At 57.5% G+C, this 13,333-nt stretch overlaps 1 protein-coding gene across 1 annotated transcript; it reads left to right on the top strand.

Moving 5' to 3' along the window:
• Nucleotides 1–8,779: 8,779 nt before the first annotated feature.
• On the top strand, nucleotides 8,780–11,462 carry Cbx8 (chromobox 8). The gene is made up of 5 exons (XM_027955520.2): nucleotides 8,780–8,940; nucleotides 9,403–9,446; nucleotides 9,629–9,694; nucleotides 9,821–9,887; nucleotides 10,326–11,462. The coding sequence occupies exons 1-5, from the start codon at nucleotides 8,872–8,874 to the stop codon at nucleotides 11,211–11,213; spliced, it is 1,134 nt and encodes a 377-aa protein (XP_027811321.1). The 5' UTR covers nucleotides 8,780–8,871; the 3' UTR covers nucleotides 11,214–11,462.
• The last annotated feature ends 1,871 nt before the right edge of the window (nucleotides 11,463–13,333 follow it).

Below are 13,333 nucleotides of genomic sequence, written 5' to 3'. Positions count from 1 at the left end.
ATACACACACACACACACACACACACACACACACACCCTACTGGGAAAGAGATAACACCTCTGCTTCGGACTGCACCAATTGGGGAGGGGGTAAAGAAGTCAGGATGGAGATTAACTCCAGAACACACAGCAAAGAGGAAGGAGGCCTCCTCCGAGGACCCTAGACCACCCCACCTTCTTCCCACATCTCTTTGCACTCTCCTCCCTTCTCTCCAGAAGGGCTAGTCCTGCAGAAGGGAGTTCTTTGCCCCTTTCCCTTCCACCTGCCCCTGGGACCCTACACATCATTCCATCTCAGGACAATTCCTTCTACACCCCTGATTTTAAAAGGAAATCATGAATTCTGTTAGGCTTCTTGGTTGCAAGCCTAAGTTGTCGCCACCTCCTTCAGTAAACATAAAAGTTGTATCTTGTCAGTGGTCACCAGGGGTTCTTGTCCACAGAGGGGTGCAAGGGGGCAGAATGGATCTCCAGTCCTTTTTTCTCTTACTGTTTACCATGGGAGGGAAGATGGTGGCTTCAAAGGGGGCAAGTTCTGAAGCAAAATCCCCTGGAGCCCAGAATCACGGCAAAATGGTCCCAACATTACAATTTTGGCCCAAGTTCACTTACCATATTTATTTGTGGATTTCCCCTCCCACTCCTGTTCGTACTGAGAAAGATCAAGACAATTCTTAATGGATAAAAGATGTTTCTTCCCATAATGTCCCCAATACCACCCACGCACCCCTTTACTCTGCTTTGAATCCAACGACTTCTCTTGCCTTAGCTCCGGTGGAGGTGGGGAGGGTGATTCCTGAGCCAACTACCCGAGGATTCCAGAACATCCAGGGCAGCCCACTGGAGAACATGTCAGCTGGATACCCTGGGAGGGATTACCATTCCAGAGCAAGGAAGTGCTCTGTTTGGAACTGTTCAAAGGGTGAGGAACTGAGTCCTTAGAGGACCCAGACACAGGTAGGGAGAGCTGATCAGTGGGCACCTCCTTGATCCTTAGCCACTGGATTTGGGGTCCACCCCTCCCCACCTGGTCTGCCTGCCATCCACCCAACCACAGATCCCACTGGCCCCGTCTCCCGAGACTAGGAATTCCCCACCATAGATGGGGTGATGGACAGAGGTCTTTAGGGACTCTGGCATCGCTTCACCCTTTTCCCGTTTTGCCAAAAAGTAGCTAAATTCTAAGGCTGAAAGAAACATACGGAAACAGTGTGAACATCACAGTGTGTGAACATAACATTTTGCTGCTTTAAGTTTCATCTTTTCCTGGTCCTGGACAAGAATCCCACACTCTCTGCAAAATTAGCCTTTGTTGCCCTAAGCCTGTTTTCAGGATCTCAAGGACGAACCCAAGAAAAGAAAATTAATTTCGCTTCTGATTGCTGTGTTATTCTAGATAAGCCATTATTATGCAAATGAGGGAGTTGGCTCTCAGGATGAATAAGAACCGTGAGGGCAGCGGCGCAGGACAGCCCCAGATGTTTGCATAATTACTTCTGCCCCAACTTCGGGAGTGCAAAATGTCAAGGGAGGAAGTTGTGCGGGTAAATACGGTACCACGTTCCCTGAATTTGATTTCCTAGAGATCGGCTGGGGAAGCCGATCCCTTGGTCTGCCAAGAGAAGAGGCGTCCCAGCTCTCTGGCTGGGGCGTCCGGGCTGGAGTTGCGGTCTGAGCCCTCTCCCAAGGGGCTGAGCCACCCCGAGGTTGGCCTTGGCGAGCAAGAGACAGCCAGGTCTTGGCGGGGCGGTGAGGCGCTTGCCCGGGGACGGAGCCGTCGCTGGCCCCGCACTTTCCGGCTCTGGGCGTGCACGGAGCCGCCGCGCTCTGGCCTCTCATCCTCGACGCCAGCTGGGACAGGTGGACCTCCGACCACACTCCCTCCAGGGAGGAGGGCTCGGGGTGTCCCGAAGAAACCCGTCCTGGGGTGTAGGGGGAGATGCGGACCTGGGTGCAGGGTGCCGGGGGTTTTGCCAAGGCCCATCCGAGGCTACAATATCGCTCCTCTCTGGCACTATCACCTATTCTCTGCACAGCTGATTCCTGCACAGCTGCCTTCGGGTTTGCCGCCCGCCACCGCAGGCCCATCTTTGCTCACTCCTGCGGGCGGAGGGCGAGCTGGTGGATGCCTCCACACCACGAGGTTCTGGGGAGGCCCAGCTTCGCTTTGCGATTCCTCTAATGACCGGGCAGGTTCCTGCACCTCGGTTTTTCCGACCTCTAAAAGGGGAGGCTGGACTTTGGCTCTTGGCGAGAACAACCGCTGGACTCAAAGTCACGGCTTGGAAGTAACTTGGAAGTCTCCAGTGTCCCGGCAAAAAGTCACTTCAATTTCTTCCGCTTGGGGGAGGGTAGGAAGTGAGAATGAAAGAGTCCAAGGTATCTCTGGAGTTTCCTGGGATGGGAAGAGCCAGTGTGGGGTTGAGGGGTGAGGGGGTGAGCTGCAGCGACCAACGTAGCTGATGCGTCAGCCCTGGCGGAGCTCGGATTCAAGGGAGCCAGGGAGCCGAGCGAACTCGTTGCGCGCAGGCTCTGGTGCCACTACCATCTCCTACCCTCATTCACCCGGTGATTTCCCGTGGGAGGGTGCGTGCTTCGGATGGGCAGGGTCACCGGGATAGGGGATCACGCACCCACCATGCCGCACCCGCTAGACCACGGCTCTTTCCGTGCAGACAGAATCGGGGTCAGACTCTCCACCTAGGACATCTTGAACTACAGACTGGCGGATGGTTGAACTGTCGGGGCCAGTGCCCAAGCAGCGACAGAGTTCTCACGCCAGGCAGGGGGAGAGAGGGCTTCTGATTATGCCTTTGTCTAGGATAAAGCTCCAAGGCTCTGACCCGTATAGACCACCGCTTGTGTGTTTGTGTGTGTGTGTGTGTGTGGCGGGCGAGGCGGGGGGGGGGGGGCTCCGTCGCCACACCCCGCCTCCCTGCCCGCTTTTCTCCTCCTAGGGTCCAGACCTAGGCTGGGCGATGCCACCTCTAGTACGTCCCGTCCGAGTCCTTTCTCCTCAGGAGGTAGGAACAGAACGACCGGACTCATCCGCCCCTACACCCTTCCCAGAGCGGGGTCGGGGGCGCGGCTGTTCATTTCTACAGGGAATCTTCCCCTGAGTCCGGAGGGCGCCTCTGGGCTCCCAGGGCCGGCTTTCACGACCCACACCAGGCGCGCTTCCCGGGAAGAGTTGGGGAGGGGTCCACTTCTCCGCGCGCATGCGTGCCGGGCCAGCCGCTGTGCGCGTGCTCCAGGCGCACAGTACTCCTGGCGCACAGTACCCGCTGCGCTCTGGGCCTCCGCGCTCCCGGTGGCCGCGCGCGTTTCCTCGAGTAGCCCACCTGGCCGTAAACGCCCCGGGTAGACGCCCAAGGAGTGAGTCTTAACTGTGACTAAAATGGTTTCTCACGGAAGGTGGGTGTGCCTTGAGCTCCCTCTCTGTGGGTGTCTCCGTGGAGAAGTAGGCACAGTCTCTGCTGACACTAGGTTCCCTGGGGAAAATCACCTAAATCAGAACCGCCGGATCCTATTAGCCTGTTCTGGTCCCAGAATGTCAATAACAGCAGCAATAGAAAGACGGGGCATTCGCCTGCGCCGGACAGCGTGAAAGTGCTTAAAGGATCTCACCTCTTCCGCGGATCATGGGATCCTGATGGTTAAACATAATGCGCCATACCCCCCGCCCCCTACCAAAGTGATAGAAGGCAAAGCACAGAGAGGTAATTTGCACAAGGGCACACAGCTAGCAAGTGAATTTGAACCCAAACAGCCTGGCCCCAAAGCTGGGTTTTGCTACCATACTGTAAAATAAAATCAAATATTTCCAGCAACACTCAGCCTCCATGTGTGTGGATTGGGCCCTTTTTTATTCCAGTCCCATCATTTCTGCTGAGGGCTCGCTACAGGCACTGCTCTGCCAGTTCCACAAGGTTTCCACCAGTCCTTTCTTACTTTAAATTCCTTCCTCAAGCGAGAGGGGACTCCAGAGGGTCTTTAGACTGCTGTGGCCTATGAGATTCTCCATCTTAGGATTTTTCAGGCAGAACTGCTGCTGTGTGCACCTGAGCAAGTTACTCGACCTCACTGTGCCTTCCTTTCATCTATTAAATGGGGATAAGAGAGGTGATTCTTCCTGATTGCTGTGACTTAAGTAATGCCGGTGCTAAATGCAAGGAAGTGCTGGTAGATGTTACTGAACTTTTCCTTCCTCTAGGGACAGGGTGGGACCTTGATCTGGGTTTCTGTAGTCTAAGGGAGCAGAAAGCAAAGACCCAGAGGCTCCCAGTGTGAGGACCCTTGGGGACTACTGTAAAGTGGTCAACCCCTTCTCACTCTGTTCCTCCTGGCTTGCCCTTCCCTAGCAGGCAGGATGTGGCCGTCTAAGAGGGAGGACTAAGTGGAACAGGAAAGGAGAGCTATTCTGGCTTCTCTATCAACTAGAGGTTGGAGCCCCGGCCTGAAGCCCCCACAGCCTCCCTTCTAATCACCCACCAGCCTGCCCAGGTCCCGCCTTCAGAACCTTATCCAGGGTGGTGGGTGATCCCTGCTGCATTCCCGCAGCGGACTCGTTGCGGGCAGGCGCCAGGTAGGCAAGCTGGATGCCTCCCCCCCACCCCACAACCCCCCCCCCCCGCCCCGCGCTCGGGGCTGGACCTCCGAAGGTAAGCCACTGGCCACCGCTGCTGCTTACGCGGCCACACCTTGGAGCCGACCGCGCTCACTTTTGGCCTCCCGCTGGCCTGCTTGAGGCGAACGGTTGGGTTCCAAATCCTCCCGCGTCCGCGGCCAAGACTGGGCAGGTCCGACGCCCGCCAAGCCGCGAAGTTGAAATGCTCCCAAAGAACGAGCCGAGGCCCGGCCTCAGCCTCCAGCTAGAGGACGCGCTGGGGCTTGCCGCTCTGGCTGGCGACCCAAGAGCGGAGCGCCCCACCCGGCCGGCCCGCCCCTCACCTGCACCACTCCAGCCTCCGGACTCCTTCACCGAAGGCTGAGTCCGTGGGCGGCAGGCACTGGGAGGCCTAAAAGGGAACCTAGAAGCTGTGCGATCTTCTGCAGGTTCTGCGGTGTAAAGTCGGGGCTCCGAGTTGGGTCCTGGCACTGGGTTCCTGGCTAGGGCCCGGGGATCCCGCGGGTTCCCTGCAGCAGGTTAGAGGCTCTTTTTCGAGAAGGGCATTGGGTCCAGTGCCCAGGTCATCACAGAAGTGAGGACTAGGGCAGAGAGACTTGGGGTTCTGGAAGCAGGTGTCTCCATGCGGCTGGAGCCTGCATTTCCGTAAACAAAGAAACAGAGCAGATCATCCCGGAGGGGGTGCAGGCTGTTAAGAGAACCACCGACAATTTCCTTCATAAAAATACGATCTAAGAGCATTTGATTTCCACTTTCACTCCACCCCCACCCCCCCACCCATAACACAAGCACTGTCTCCAAAGACACTCAAATTGCAGCCATATGGGGCTAAAGTAATAGGAAGCAGTTACCTTATTTACTGCAGAGGCTGCGCATGCCAACCTGGGCACTGCATTATTGCACTCCCAGAAGTGGGATTAAAAGCTGCGGAACTTTGAAAGTTTGTATTGTGGTAGGTGCACGTGGGAAAATAAATTATCTAACTTGGAAAAAGCCATTCTGTGGAAGAAAGAAGAGAGGTGAGAACTAAGTCAGTAGGGGAAGGAGAGGGTTCAGTAAGAAAGGTGGGAATCCTCTTTCCAGTGGTTCCTGGGGCAGTGCCACCAGATGACCAGTCTCAAAGGACCAGAGTGAGGGTGCTACCACTCTTATGTTAGCGCCCTCTCCCGGCACCCATAGGTGTCCTCCCCTACCTACCTAGCTCTGGGTCTTGTGGGACTGCAGACCCACTTCTCAGACCCCCCACCTCTCTCTTTCTCTCCAAACTGTCAAGGGGTGTGAAGCTGCCCAGTGACCTATTTTCACACCTCCTTCAACCCTGCTGTTTCTGGGCAGCTGGAGGCAGGGTGTGCCAGGCAAGGCTGAAACAACCAGAGTCATTTCTCTGGAGGACAGAGAACTACTGCTACCAACAGGAGTCAGACTCCCCCAAGCCTCAGATTATTCTGTATTGCTGGTTTTCTTTTGAGCAGAATTCCACCTTTGACTTGGGCTTAGCATGAATCCTCGAAGTTTGCAAACTCAGACACCTCCCAAGTGCTAATTTTGTTGACAGCAAGCTATTTGGAAAGAATCATCATCAAAAAGACTGTTGGAAAAATGGGGCCAGGAAGCAGAAACCACCAGTACCCCTCCATAGAAGAGGACCCTAGCCAGCAACACCAGGGGTTTCCTTTTCACAGCAGAGCTTCAGGGGTATTTAGCAAAGAAGGAAAAATAAGAGAGAAGGAGGGGGTCATGTAAGGAAGAAAGGAGCACAGAAAAAGAGGAGAGTTTGTTTCTTTTTCAGTGTGAAACTGAAACCATTCACCAACCTCTGCACGCCTCATCCCAGTGTCCTTATAGGCACCCAAGGCAAGCACAACTGGGAGACTTAACTACAGAAACCCTATCTGAAGGGAAACCATCACTTTTCTCCGGCTCAGGCGAGCTTCCCGAGGGTGTGGGGCAGGCTTCCCCCCTCAGGCTCCAAGGTGGCCCTGTAGCCTGAGAAGAATGATGCAGGGCGCAGGGCTCCGAGTGGCCGGCAGCCGTTGGCAGCCGTCGCCCGGGGCGGGCAGCGATTCCAAGAGGGGCAGGCGGGGCGAGCGGAGAGACCCAGGCCCAGGGCATAGGGTGGGCTTTCCCTGGGCGGGGAAACCAGACACTTATAGGCGGCTGAGGCCAACTTTATTTTTACTGCCCAAACTGTTGGAAAGTATTTAAGCTTAAACAGAAACAGCTGTATCGCTGGCACCGGCCGACGAAACTATTTGTTACCGGGAATGACTTTTTATGATTAAGGACGCAACCGTCGGCGGCCTCTCATAGGCGGCGGGTGCGGGTCGCCAGGGCGATCCGGGCGTCGACGGTCGCCCTGTTCGTTGAGACGGGACAACCGTAGAGATGGGACTGCAGGCTAGCGCCCACCTTGAAAAGTCTGAGAGCAAGGCCAAAAACTGGAACCCTCCTTTCCAAGGGCGAGAGGACGGGGAGGGAGGGCGGGCCCGACGCTGTCTGCCTCGCGGCCCGCGTAGGACCGCCGCGCCCGCGCCGTGCGCCTCGCTGCCGACACGAGGCCAGCTTTCCGCTCTGGGCTTCCTGCCCTTGAAGCCAGACTACTTGGCTCGCTTCTTTTCTCTATCGTTCTTTCCCTTTTCTCTTTACCCTTCCCTTCATCCCACCTCATTCCATCCCTGGCCAAGGGAATCCGCTTCCAGTCAAGAAGATCATCGGTGTTTTAACTAAATCGTGGGTTCCAGAAAGCGGGAATCGCGATCTGGAGCTTAGGTGATCAGAAAAAAGGGTGGGAGGTCGCTGGGTCCCGACTGCGGCTGCAGTTTCCGCTGCTGCCCTCCAACCCCTGCCACTGGTCACCAAGAGCTGTGCATATGCATGCAGCTGAGGCGTTCGCGGCCCGGTCTCGCCTCCTTTCCAGACCCGCCATCTTCAGAGACCCTCTTGCCAAGCCCGCACTGGACCCTGCGACGCCCCTAACGTCGCGACGTAGTCATTTCTGGCCAGGTATCAGTCAACGCACGTCTGGAAGAGTGGTGGACAGGAAGTTCGCGGGCCGGGTGCCCTAGTCTGCAGGAGGCCGGAGGAGTCCCCATCCACGCACCCCCAAATTAGCCAAGCTCCAGACTCTGACCCATGGTCGTCCACGCCCTTAACAAACCCAGGCCAAGTCAGGGGCGGCCGCGGCCTGGAAGGGAAGGACAGCACCCGCTAGGGACAGGGGCAAGTGGCTCCCGGCTCGGGGATGGTCGGGGGAGAGCGGGCGCACGACGTCCCCGTCCCCGCTGTCCCGGGACGTGGGAGGGCTCGAATGGGAGCGCCCAGCCTCCACTCCACCCGGTCTGCGTTGGGCTTCGGAGCCGAGCAAGCATTCGGACAAGCCCGCGGGGTGGGTGAGGGCAGCTCTGGGAGACAGGAGACCGAGGCGCAGGCACAGCGGTTCGTTAGCGGGATGGGGCTGGCGACGGCGGGGGGGGGGGGCGTTGCCATAGAGACCGAGGGTCGGTGTGTGGCGGGGGAGGGGGCTGACAGTGGGGAGCAGCCGGGGCACTCGCCGGGACCCGGAATTCGGGCGCGGCTCTCAGCGTCCCAGCACCTGTGCATTGTGCATTGTGCAGCTCGGCAGCGGGGGAGGGGACAGCGCGAGTCCCGGGCGGTGGAGGTGGGGCGGGCCGGGGTCTGCGGAGGGGGAGGGGCCTGTCTGACGCCGCCGCGAAGGTCCCAGCGAGAGCTGTGGGGCACGCCGAGCACCGGAGGGACAACTTGGTGGCGGGGGAGGGGGCTCGGGTGAGGACAGAGGGCAGCCAGGCCCCCTCTCCAGCTCCGCAGACTGACAGAGGTAGAGCCCGCCCTCTCGTGGCGTCACTTCCGCCGGCGTCCCCCTCCTCCGCGCTCGGCCTCTGGAGTGGTTTCAGACTCCTCCCCCTGGCGATTGGAACGCGGGTCACGTAGCAACGCGGGGGAGACAGGGAGAGGGGCGTGGCCCTGAGCTCGCCCAATCAGCGCGCGAGGAGCAGACTTCAGCCGTTCGGCTTTAGCAACGTCGTTAGCAACACGTGGGGCGGGAGGAAGCGAGGGGCGGGGTAGGAGGGAGAGGAGCGCAGCGGCGCGGGCGGGGGGCCGCAGGAGGGAGCGAGCGCGGGGAGGGAGGAGAACTGACGTCAGCGGGAGAGTATTATGGTCTGTCGTGCGCTGGCTGCTGCTTTTCTGCTCCTGGAAGCGGCCGAGGGGGGAAGCGGCGAGTCAACATGGAGCTTTCGGCGGTGGGGGAGCGGGTGTTCGCGGCCGAAGCCCTCCTGAAGCGGCGCATACGGAAAGTAGGTGCCCTGGGCCTCAGGCCTCGGCGCGGCCGGGCCCTCCCCTTCGGGCCCTGGTTCCCTCCCCCTGCTGCAGGCAGCTTCCCTTCCCCCAGGTCCCAGCAGCGGCCGCGGCCGTGGCGGCGGCGGCGGCGGCAGCAGCAGCAGCAGCAGCAGCAGCCGTGGCGGCGGCGGCGGCGGCAGCAGCAGCAGCAGCAGCAGCAGCCAGCAGCTCTGAGCCTTAGCGCTCTCCTTAGACTTGCAGCGATGCACAGATTGCATGGGTGGGGGGCGGGGTGGGGAATGAATGCCGGTGCATTCACTTAGTGCAGCGTTTCTTGCAGGGGTGATGCAGCGGGCGCGTGCCTTTGGCTGTAGGGTTTTGAGCGTTCATTTGGTGCATGCATTTTCGTATGTATTTCTTGTGTCCTCGTCATGCATTCCTCCCCATGCACACATACATTTTCCCGTTTGCATCCGCAGGGACGCATGGAATACCTCGTGAAATGGAAGGGCTGGTCACAGAAGTAAGTAGGTTATATGTAATTCTCACACCCAGACTGTTATTCGGGAGGTTTCTTTCTTCCTCTTTTCCCCATTACTTTAAGATACAATGCGAGGCAACAAGAAAAGTTACACACACACACACATGCCCTCTGCTCTCTCTTTGCTCCCGGACTGACGCCCACTTCTTCCTGATTCCTTTTAGGTACAGCACATGGGAGCCAGAAGAAAACATCCTGGATGCTCGTCTGCTTGCAGCCTTTGAGGAAAGGTACAGACCCTTCTAAACGCCCTCTACTCACTTGGAAAGATGCAGGGTTGCCTCTCTTCAGCCTGCACTGGAGCCTCACTTGGTTTCTTTACTCACACACCCCTTCTCCCTCCTTCCTTTCTCTAGGGAACGAGAGATGGAGCTCTATGGGCCCAAAAAACGGGGACCCAAACCCAAAACCTTTCTCCTCAAGGTAGGATGGCAGTATCCAGGGATAGGTGCAGTGACGTGGAGTCTGTGCAAAGGGGGTGGGTCTGAGGGCTTGTGAAGCAAAGGGGTGTCCTCATACACAAAAATTTGTAATGTGGGAGGGAATCCCCTGACAGCTAATTCAGTGGGCAGCACCAAGGGGTGTCCAGGGGAGGGATTTAACCATACAAGAATGCCTTTGTGCTCCCCCCCCCCAGCCATCCCAATGAATATATAATGAAATATAAGAAGTGTGCTGGCTACAAATGGCTGCTTCCAGACAAATTCTTTCCCATTCCCTGAGACTGCCACCACAAGCCCACTTCCTCCCCACCCATATAGAACTTCCCAGGAACAGAGGGTGAAGCTGGGAGGTGAGGCTGGAGGAACCTGGGTGTGGGGGAGGCCCTTCTTCCCTCTTGACACCACCTTTTCTCTGCAGGCCCAGGCTAAGGCCAAGGCCAAAACTTATGAGTTCAGAAGTGACTCTGCCCGGGGCATCCGGATCCCCTACCCTGGCCGTTCACCCCAGGACTTGGCTTCCACTTCCCGGGCCCGAGAGGGCCTTCGGAACATGGGTCTGTCCCCACCAGGGAGCAGCAGCAGCACCAGCAGCACCTGCCGAGCAGAACCCCCTCGGGACCGGGACCGGGAGAGGGAGAGGGATCGAGAGCGTGAAAGGGAACGAGAACGGGAACGGGGCACCAGCCGAGTTGAAGACAAGCCCAGCTCACCAGGGGACAGCTCCAAAAAGCGAGGCCCCAAGCCCAGAAAGGAGCTCCTGGACCCTTCACAGAGGCCCTTGGGAGAATCCAGCGATGGCCTCGGAGATTACCTCAAGGGCAGGAAGCTGGACGACACTCCTTCTGGGGCAGGAAAGTTCCCAGCAGGACATAGCGTGATCCAGCTGGCCCGGAGGCAGGACTCGGACCTGGTGCAGTGCGGTGTGACCAGTCCTAACTCAGCAGAGGCCACGGGCAAGCTGGCTGTGGACACCTTCCCTGCCAGGGTCATAAAACACAGGGCTGCCTTCCTGGAGGCCAAAGGTCAGGGTGCCCTGGACCCTGGTGGCTCCAGGGTCCGGCATGGCTCAGGCACCCCAGGCTCTGTGGGTAGCCTGTATCGGGACATGGGGGCCCAGGGGGGTAGACCCTCCCTCATTGCCAGGATCCCAGTGGCCAGAATCCTGGGGGACCCGGAGGAAGAATCCTGGAGCCCCTCCCTGACTAACCTGGAGAAGGTGGTGGTCACTGATGTGACCTCAAACTTTTTAACCGTCACCATTAAGGAAAGTAACACGGACCAAGGCTTTTTTAAAGAGAAAAGATGAATTACCGGGTGGGAGAGCCCGGACAAGCAGGCGAGTGGGCGCAGACTTGGCATAGTGCTTTTGATTTCTGAGTGGGATGTGGCCTTCTGGCTGGTCCTGTCCCTGACTTCACACCTCTTCAGCCCCTTTCATTCTTCCTTCCTCCCCCTCAGTTTTGGTTGGAAAATTATCTCTAGAGTTATATTTTCTATTAGATGTAAATATGTTATTTAAGAAAAATATCTAAATATATATATTTCAACTCTTGAAGTTGTTTTATTTAAACAGGAGAAAGAGTGTGGTTTGGTGGGACATACAGGCTGAGTTTGGACTGGAGGGGGTCCCTTACCCCCCACCCCAGGGCTCTAGGGAAGTTGGGGCCTGTGCACCCGGTTTCTGAGGTGCCTGGAGGAACTCAGCCTGCCCACCTCACCCCTCCTCCTTTCTCCACATTCCCAGTGCCAGACTCCTGGCACCAAGGCAGGGCCGGGATTTTTTCTCTTTCCCCATTGGCCAGCCAGACTAACAAAAGGTTGGCTCCCCAATCAGAAAAAGGGGGGTGGGGTCAGTCTGGGTTTTCTTTTTTCTGTTTTTTTTTTTTTTTTTTTTTTTTTAAGATTAAGAAGTCTATTAGGGGGGAAAAAGTATTAACTTGAATAACTTTTTTTGTGTGTGATGTTGAAGGAAGAAAGTCGCGGGTGGGTGGGGAGCAGTTCCCCCCCCCCAGGACCACACCAGGAAATGCACTTTATGGGAGGTGTGTGCGCTATACACGCAGATCGTGTGTATGTCTTGTGGATAAACTTTCCCCGTTCCCTCCATTCCTTAACTTACTCCGCAGAGAGAAAAGAAATCCAACGAATCTGTTTACATTCCCGAAATGCCAGGATAAATTGGGAGGATTGCGTGTCCGTGCCCAGAGCTCCAGACGGTTGTTTTACAAGAAAAGTGTTCGGGTGGACTTTTCCTTTGCGCGTCCTCTAGCCTCGCCAGAAGAGACGGTGGCCCCACCTCCCAGGAAGACTTGGACAAGGCTCCCTCCCTCGGGGAGGGCGGGCCCAGCTCTCGGAGGGACGCACGGCCGGGCTGGCCACCCTGCGGGACCCGCGGCGGGAGCGCTGGGAGAGGGCAGCGCACCCAGGCCTTGCCGCGCCGCACTGGGCGGTCCGGGCGTGCCCGGTCGGGGTCGCCCGGGCGTAGGACTGGCGGCCCCGCGCGACCAGGGGAAGGAGGGGCCAGGCGGAGTTTTCGTCCAGGAACGCGCATCAGAACTTTTGCACCCCTCCCCGCCTTCTTAAGAGCAAAAGCTGTAATTTATAGGCCTTTTTGGTTCGCGGAGTGTTCTCTCTGTGAACTCGACATTCAAACTCCGCCAAAGGGGGAGGAGGAGCGAGAGTTGGGAGTGCTGGCGGCCGCGGCGGGGGAGGCGGTGGCGACGCCAGTCCCGCGACACCCCCGCCTAGGCAGACTCCCGACTGCGCTGAGCGCGGAGGGCGCAAAACGTGCGCCCCTTTTTGACTCAAAAGCACAAACTTGACACCCCCTCCCCACCTCCCGCCTCACCTCGGTCCCTTCTAGCACTGATCCTGCAGCCTCTCCGCCCTCCCTGCCCTTAAAGGGCCAGCGAAGCTCTAACTTTCATGCTCGTCGAGGGAGGGCAACGGGGCCTTGAGCGCGGGGCGAAGCACAGATTGGGGCGATGGAGAACTGGGCTGCGGGAGCTTCGCGATGGGGGTGTGTGGAGGGACCCCAGACTCGTCCTCCTCCCGGCCCTGGCCCTCCCTCCCGCTTCTCAGCCTCTCTCCCCTCCAGACTTTCTTGCCTTTAAAGAGGAGAGGAAAAGAGGGAAACGGTGTACTACGTGATTTTGTTTTTGAATATCAAATTGCGCCTAAAGAGAAACTCCCGGAATGGGGATTTTTATCTGTTCACATTTGTAAAACTGGTATTTTAGACTTTGTATAAAGAAGCGCCATTGACCAAGTGTGTTTATTTGAATGTCGACGCTATTTTCAGATAAAACTGCATTGAAGGGGCACGTCGGTTACCGAGTGGACCAAAACTCTGGGGACATGCGTCTTTACCTGGCAGCGCCTTCCCTTCTCCCGTCCTTCCTGGGCCGACTTTGACTTTGGCCTTCC

Source organism: Marmota flaviventris, chromosome 17 (genome assembly GCF_047511675.1).
Source record: "Marmota flaviventris isolate mMarFla1 chromosome 17, mMarFla1.hap1, whole genome shotgun sequence".
NCBI lineage: Eukaryota > Metazoa > Chordata > Mammalia > Rodentia > Sciuridae > Marmota > Marmota flaviventris.
Note: the sequence above shows the minus strand (reverse complement) of the source record. Positions and strands in the feature narration are given on the sequence as shown.

What these genes read in the sequence shown, in the direction of transcription:
- Cbx8 (XM_027955520.2), top strand. Translation starts at nt 8,872, where the DNA reads ATGGAGCTTTCGGCGGTGGGGGAGCGGGTGTTCGCGGCCGAAGCCCTC. An exon ending in CTTGCAGCCTTTGAGGAAAG is followed by an intron (nt 9,695 to 9,820) that starts GTACAGACCCTT and finishes TCCTTTCTCTAG; the next exon opens with GGAACGAGAGATGGAGCTCT. An exon ending in CCAAAACCTTTCTCCTCAAG is followed by an intron (nt 9,888 to 10,325) that starts GTAGGATGGCAG and finishes TTTTCTCTGCAG; the next exon opens with GCCCAGGCTAAGGCCAAGGC.